Raw genomic sequence first — 8,028 nt, 5'->3', positions numbered from 1 at the left:
CGACCAGGGGGCGGGGGTGAAGCGTATTAACCCTTCAACCCCTGGCCGGTGGAGGGGGTAGCTTGTGGAGCAGACCCAACGGAAAACGGAGCGGCTCCTTTAAGTTAGGAGAAGGAGGTTGGGCTGAGGACCTAGAGGGTTCTCCTTGCTGTCGCTACTAGGCCGCGAGGGGCGGGGCCTCGCTATGCAAATCTGAGCTGCTGATCGATGACGCGCCATCACCCCACGCGCCGCTTCGCGCGCCGATTGGCCACGGCGACCCTGGTCCCATTGACAACAAACAAGGGGGCGCGCGGCCTGGGGGCGGGGCCGCAGAGGGCGCGGGTGGGGGCGGGGGAATCCCGCCCCGCCCCTCCCGCGCGGCGCAAACATGGCGGCGGCTGGCACCAGCCGGTGAGGCGGTACTGGGCAGGGGCTGTCGGGTGTCATGGGCTGTGGCAGCGGCACCGCCCCCGCGTCTCCCTGAGCGGGACGGCAGGGGGGCCTCCGCGCCGAGCCGGGCGATGGACGAGAGCGGCGAGCTGGGCGGTCTGGAGACCATGGAGACGCTCACGGAGCTGGGCGACGAGCTGACCCTGGGGGACATCGACGGTGAGGAGTGGGTGGGTGGGTGGGAGTGCGGGGGCGCGCGGGGAGGAAGGGGTTACGGCGGCGCGCGCGGGTGCGCGTGCGCCCCCCCCCTCCGTTGGCCCCGGCTCGCGCGGGAAGAACCAGCACATGCGGTCGCCCGGGCGGTCCCCAACCTGTCCCCGCGCTGCGGGTTTGGGCCCCCGCCTGGCAGCTCCGCTCCGCAGGCCGTGGGATCCGCTCCGGGCGCCGCGTGTCTGGAAGCGGAGCAAGAGTCGTGGGGCCGGAGCGCGGAGTCGGAGGCGTCGCGGGGGCCCAGCGGGAGCGGCCTGAGGAGAGCGCCGGGCCGCCGCCCCCCTCGCGCCGCCCGAGGTCCCGCTGCCCCGCCGTCCCGCGTCGCACCTGTCACTCCTCGCCCGGGCGCGGGGCAGCTTTGGGATTCCCGGGACCATGGCCTCAGGCTCCGCGCTCCCACCCCTGGTCTTCCTGCGGTTGACCTATGGCTGGGTCTCCCGGTGCTCGGGGAAACTTTGGGCAGCGAGGGGCTGTAGAAGCAAGTTGCTGCTGAAGCGAGCGGTGGCAGCGGAGTGTGGACGCATGTCTCCGGGATGGAGACCCGGGCGCTCCTGCTGTCGCGCTACAAAGGGAGTCGAGCAGCAGGAATTTCGAGTTGTGGCCCCTCGAGGACAGGCTGGGGAGCGGGTGGCCTTTGTTCTGGCGACCTTAACAGCGGAGTGGAAGAGCTAGAAGGAGCTCAGGGATCCTCTCTTCCAATGCTCTCATTTTGTCACCATGGGAACCCAAAGTTTGGAGAGGGTCAGCGACTTGCCCAAGGTCACCCCGCTGGTTGCAGAGCCCAGTTCCTGGGCTAGTGTTGGTGTGGCTACATCAGGCTTTCACTTGACCCCTGGGGGTGAGGAGTCCAATGAATAGGTTAGTAATCATAATAATAACTGTAAATAGTCGGGCTCTTCTGATGTTCTAGGCCGAGATACTTTCTGTTGTTTCACTTATTCCTCACTACAATCCCATGAGATGGATATTCTTATTGCTCCTATTTTACAGGAGACTGAGGCTAGAAGATGTTAACTTGTCTAAGGTCACTCATCTTAGATTGTCCAGAACCCATGCTGTTAAGCAGTAGCTCAGGTGCATTGTGCTCTTGAGTTTACAAAGTGCTTTTATGTCCAGGATCTCACTACAGCCTTGCAGCCAGATATGATGGCTACACCTCATTGTACAGATGAAGAAAGGAAGGTAGTGGAAGATTCTCTTCTTGAGGAAGAGATAAATGGCAGCAGCTAACTGAAAAGGGTTCCATTTTCCCATTTTGCTTCTGTAACATTTCACCCCTTGGCCTGTCATTGCTTACCCTTTTTGGTCATCTGGGCAGTGTGGTAAGACCCTTAATTGAAGCCCCAAGTCTAACCACAGACTTTTCCACTAAGTGCTCCTAAATACAGAGATGTATTAACAAATGGAAGAGGAAGGTTCTTGGAACTTAACAAGGGCAGCTAATATGTTTTGAGCACTTATGTGCCAGGCACTGTGTTAAGAACTCATGCACATTCATGTTTTCAATCCTAGGGTTGAGAACCACCATTATATTATACAACTCTCATAGGTCCTGAAGCTGAGGCCCAAGGCGGTTCGTTAACTTACCCAAGGTTACACAGCCAGTAGAAAGTATGTCCAAAGCTGCCTACCAGCGAGCTCACACAAAGAAATTCTTGTGCATTGTGCATTCCCGTTCCATAATCTGTGTGTATTTGTCTTAGTTGGCAATATGTTAAATTACCTACTGGTTAAGTGTTAACTTTATTCCCATAGATTTCTGAGTAAAATGTATGTTCTGGAAACTACCACAATGATTCAGTGGCTTCACAGGTCCCCATATGAGATTTCGGAAAAAGTGGCTCCTTGTCTTCAATTGGTCAAAAAGTGTTCAAGTCCCAGCTGTGGTTTCTCAGCTGTAGGGAACATGAAAGATAGGAAAGACAGAATTTTATGGCCTCATGGAGTTTGAGATGAATAACAGTAAAACTGTAGTGCTAAGTGTAGAACAACTCACAATTGCTCAGAGCAGTAAGTGCAAGTCCGCACTGAGGGAGCTTGGTAAAGCCTGGCTTACCAGGAAGGCCACATTGAGGAGGTGGCCCTGACATGGGCCTTGGAGGACAAGAAGGGTAGGGGAAGCTGAAGGCCAGTGGTCTGCAGATACAAATATCCCTGAATACTTCCGCATCCATTCCCCCTCCAGAACGTCAGTTCCATGCAGGCCAGGGCCTTCGTTTTGTTCATGCTGTGTTTTTTGCACCTAGAACTAAATATTTGTGGAATGCCTGTGGAATACAGCAGGCCAGGCAGGGTTTTAAATTGTGTTAGACACAGCCCTTGGGGTTGGGTTAGATCAGGAGTGGCCAGCCAGTGTGCAAAAAGGAGCCATTCAGGTGAGGAAGAAAGGACCCTGGGTATGAATACATATACTTCCTTTGTATGTTGGGGGGGGTGGGGAGGCGGTACTTACAACCTGCAGAGCTCATGCCTGCCTCCAGGGGGTCCAGGGTGGGCAAGAATCCTTCATTTGGCAACATCTGTCCTGCTGCAATCCATTAGTGCCCTTGGAGGGTATGGACCCAAGGAAGCCATATCCATTCACTCATTCAGCACATCTCGTGAGTGGCTTCTAAGTACTGCTATGATGGACAAAGTGCTGAGGATAACTTTGAACAAGATAGACAAGTTCTCTTAAGTTCTTGGAGAAAACACAAGCTAAACAAATAACATAAACACACTTTTGGCAGGGCACTATGAAGAAAATAAAATGGTCCATGATGTAGAGAGTGACTGGGGTAGCCTAATTTAGATCCGGTAGGCAAGAGAGGCCTCTTGGAAGAGGAGTTAGCATCTCTTTTTCAAGAGGTGCCCAGGTCTGGATTTTTATGTGAAATATCCAGATTTTTAAATGTTGGCTCAAGTTTTTTTTTTTTTTTTTTTTTTTTTTTAGGAACATATTGTAAGCCCAACAGAGCATGCATGTTAGTTGATCTCTAGGGCTTTGTTCCATTGCAGAAGGCTCTGTTGTCCCAGGCCCCCAGTTCTCTTATGATAGAATATCTAGAGCATTTCTTTTGTGGTAGGTATCTGTATTATGAGAAAGGGCCTTATGCACTGTGATAAGCCAGTCTTCTCAAAGGGTAGAGAGGTGGAATCTTCTTCCACTGAAAGGCATAGTCATGGAGGTGGCCTTTTTGCTGGACCCAAAAGAATGGGTGGCAGAAGCAGCATGGGGAAGGAGAAGGATCAAACTGCCTTAGAAATAAATAATTACTAGCGATTTCTTGGAGTATGTGGTGTGTGTAAGCAAACAGTAGAAGATAAGGTCTGAAAGGTGAGTTGGAGCCAAATTGTGGAGTCTTCATACCAGACGCAGGTGTTTTGTGGAATGTAGGGAGAGAACTGCTGAAGATTTTCAAGTAGGGTGATGACACATTAATCATGGGCTTTAAGAAAATTCAACTGTGGTGATGGGCAAGGGAGATTAGAGGCAGGAAGACCAATTAGGGAACTGCAGCTGTATGGGTGTGAGATAATGATACTAAGAGTGATGGGATTTGGATAGGAAGTGGCCATTGTGCAAGATGCTGGACGTGACAGGACGTGGTCTCAGTGAAGACTTGGCCCTGAAGGCAGAGCAGAGGTGGAATTCTGAGATCCTATCAAGGCTTTGATCCTGGGGCATTAGGAAAGTTCAGAAGCCAGCATGAAGAGCTGGTTTGGGGAGATGATGAAAATTTGTCTTAAATGGGCTGAAATTGAAGTGCTGGGGTGGGAAGGATCCCTCCAGTAGAAAACGGGAGGCAGATACTCAGGAGAAGGTCAAAACTGGGGATGGAAATTGAGGAGTAGTCACTGTTGATGAGTTGAGGATAGAGGTGAGAGGAGAAGATAGAACCAGGAGGTCAGATCAGGTGAGGGTAGTGTAATAAACTAAGGGGAGGTGAGCTTTTGGAGGAGCGGTTAGTGGATGATGGAGACAATGCTGCAGAGGACAGCCAGGATGACAAGGCATGAAAGGAGTCATGGGATTTGGCAATTAGGAGGTGTCTCCCTTTGACAGAGCAGTCAGATGAAGGGTTCCAAGGCTAGATAAACCAGAAAGGAATTAGGATTGAGTGGGTGATCGGCAAATAGAGGTAGCTGTTCTCTTTGGAGAAGGTCGAAGAAACTTTTCCATGAGCTAATTTACTGTCTGTCTTTACAGGTTTGTCCAGATTTGCCTACTCTGGACGTTTCATATAATGGAATCATACAATATGTGGCTTCCTTCATTTAGCATAATGTTGTTGAGGTTCATCCATGTTGCAGCGTAGTGTTCCCTTGTATGGATATACCATGTTTAGTTTATCCATTCATTAGTTGATGGACATTTGGGTTGTTTCCGCTTTTTGGCTATATTAAGAATGAAGCTGCTATGAACATTTATGTACAGATTTTTGTGTGGACATATGTTTTCATTTCTCTTGGGTAGATCCCCTACATTTTTTGTTGCTGTTTGTATTTTCCTAGGGCTTATAGTAGCCCTGTTTATTCACTTGCTTACTTTCAATGTTCCCATAACTAATCCTGCCCTAAATCTTGTGACAGAAGCTCTCAATATGGCGGTCAGTTCCTTTCATCCCTCTTGTTGATGTCTCTCCTGGAGCCCTCCCTCTTTTTGCCCCATGTGATGGTTGTCCAGGTCTGCTTTCCTGCACTTATCCTGGGACTGCCCTTAACCATCCCCCTGGGGGGTGGTGTTGATGCCCCTGTTTCCTAGTTCTTGGTTTTTCACTCCCTTGTTTAATAGAGCACATCCTCCAGTAGCTTCCTGAAAAAGAGTACATTGGAAGTAAATTTTGAGGGGCCTTGCCTGTCTAAAAATATCTTTTTTCTAACTTCAATTTGACAGTTTGGATGAGTTTAAAGATTTTATTTATTCAGTTTTTTCCCCCCAAAGCCCCAGTAGATAGTTGTATGTCATAGGTTCACATCCTTCTAGTTGCTGTACGTGGGACTCGGCCTCACGTTGGACGGAGAAGTGGTGCCTCGGGGCGCTCCCGGGATCCCAACCCGGGCCGCCAGCATCAGAGCGCGCACACTTAACCGCTAAGCCACGGAGCCGGCCCTGGATGAGTTTAGAATTTTAGGTTGGACATAATTTTATATCAGAATTTCAAAGGCATTGCCTAATCGTCTTCTAGCTTCTAGTAGTTGAGAAATCTGATACCATTTTGATTCTTGATCCTTTGTGTGTGACCTGTTTTCTCCTCTGGAAGCTTGTAGGATCTTGTCTTTATCCTTGGTGTTCTGAATTCCATGACGGTGTACACTTATGTGACTGAACTGTCAGTCACTGTCCCTACTTGGTGGGCTCTGGAAGGCTCGCTCTGTCAGATACCTGCATTCATGCAGTCCTCCTGCTGGCAGCCCACCTTACACCCCAGCCTGCAGAGGAGCTTCCAGTTCCTGAGCCTTTTGGTGGCACTGTCTTGGGCCTCTGCTGCCTTCTCCCTGCAGACAGACAGTTCCGTCTTTGGCAGAGTCCCCTGACACTGCCTGGCACTGAAGAGGCTCTCTGTAAAGGTGTGTCTAATGAGGAAAGGAAGGCACTTCAGGTTCTGTGTGTTGGGTGGGCTCCCATCCTGGGTGTCCACATCACTGAGAAGTTTGGAGTGGCCAACCCGGTGAGCCAGGGGTGAGTGCTGGGAGGGTGTGGCCAGCACACCACTGGGCGTGGAGGGGAGGCGAAGGGATAGAAACCCACTTCACATTTCTCCAGTGAGTCATACTTTGGAAGAACTGCTCAGAGAAGTGAAGCACAGATCTACTTTTTACCTGTGTCTACCTTTTTCAAGACATAAGCTTTGTTTTGACACTTGAATGTATATCACTGTTGCTGATGTTTGGGTTAAAAGAGCTACTGTTGCTCACAGCTTATTTTCCACCTGTTTTTAGCTCCTGATCTCATCTATCATCTAGTTCCATTTCCTGGGACATGTTTTCCTGGGGCTGCTCAGACCACCGAACCGGTCTGTTTGGGTTTCTCCTCCTTCCTGCGTCTGTTTGGCCTCGCCCTTGACAAGCATTGTTCACATCCACACCCAGGCCTTGGCCTCTGGTCTTGAGTGCTGCCTGCCTCTCATTGAACAGACTTTTTTTTTTTTTTTTTAGTGAGGAGGATCAGCCCTGAGCTAACATCCATGCCGATCCTCCTCTTTTTGCTGAGGAAGACTGGCCCTGAGCTAACATCTGGCCCATCTTCCTCCACTTCATGTGGGACACCGCCACAGCATGGCCTGACAAGTAGTGCATTGGTGCGCGCCCAGGATCCGAACCTGGGCCACCAGCAGCGGAGCGCTCGCACTTAACCGCTACGCCACGGGGCCAGCCCCTGAACAGTCTTTTCTGTCATTTGAGAATGAGTATGAGTACTCAGCTTGTTTCTTGGCATTTTGAAAAAAGTATATTTTTGGGGGGCCAGCCCCGTGGTTGGTGGTTAAGTGCGCGCGCTCCGCTACTGGCAGCCCAGGTTCGGATGCCGGGCGCGCACCGACACACCGCTTTTCCGGCCATGCTGAGGCCGTGTCCCACATACAGCAACTAGAAGGATGTGCAACTATGACGTACAACTATGTACTGGGGGGCTTTGGGGAAAAAAAAAGGAGGAAGATTGGCAATGGATGTTAGCTCAGAGCTGGTCTTCCTCAGCAAAAAGAGGAGGATTAGCATGGATGTTAGCTCAGGGCTGATCTTCCTCACCAAAAAAAAAAAACAAAAAGTGTAATTTTGCTTCTGTCTCTACTAGATCTTTTCTCTTCTCAATTTTGTAATTAAAAAAGGAAGTTCTTAAGCAACTTTATTCAAATAGCACTTCCTGAATATTAAGTTGTCTATATCCCACTGAATTCTTGTCTGAACTTTATTAATATGCACACAAATTGTTACAACATTTTCATTCACAGGTTGCTATATGTTGAAATAGTTGAAGGGCAATAGCCACATAATGCAACATAATCTATCTGAATAGGCAGACACTGGCATGTCCGTGGAACGTTTGCATCATTTGTGGTTTTTCATTAACATAAGTACTGTTGCTCCGAACACGTATGAGCAGGTCACTTCGGAGTTAGTTCATTAGTCTGTCTTTCCCAAAGAGGACTCTTCAAGTCAAGAGCTGGGTTACAGCTCTTACACACTGCCAGCTGTAGCCCTTTCATTTTTAAAACTTTTCCAATGCTAAAAATTACTGTGGTGATTGGGACTTACTACTTGGAAAATATTTTTATTTTTTCAAAAAGGTAATGCATTCATATGGAAAAATAAAAAATATTAAAGAGTACTGTGAAAAGGCTTGCTCCCAGTCCTGTCCATCATCTGCTTAGGGCCCACAACCCCCACCTCCTCACGAGTAATTAATTT

At 49.6% G+C, this 8,028-nt stretch overlaps 1 protein-coding gene across 1 annotated transcript in view; it reads left to right on the top strand.

Annotated features, from left to right (window-relative positions):
- Window positions 1-360: 360 nt before the first annotated feature.
- The window catches only part of SREBF2 (sterol regulatory element binding transcription factor 2), a 60,911-nt gene continuing 53,243 nt past the window's right edge, over window positions 361-8,028 (top strand). Inside the window, exon 1 of the mRNA XM_004437918.3 lies at window positions 361-591. Coding sequence (XP_004437975.1) covers window positions 504-591 — 88 coding nt within the window. The 5' untranslated portion in view covers window positions 361-503. The remainder of the gene's footprint in view (window positions 592-8,028) is intronic.

Source organism: Ceratotherium simum, chromosome 25, assembly GCF_057802395.1.
Source record: "Ceratotherium simum simum isolate JZ-2026a chromosome 25, ASM5780239v1, whole genome shotgun sequence".
Lineage (NCBI taxonomy): Eukaryota > Metazoa > Chordata > Mammalia > Perissodactyla > Rhinocerotidae > Ceratotherium > Ceratotherium simum.
The sequence above is the reverse complement of the archived record's forward strand: the minus strand, read 5'-3'. Positions and strand labels throughout refer to the sequence as shown.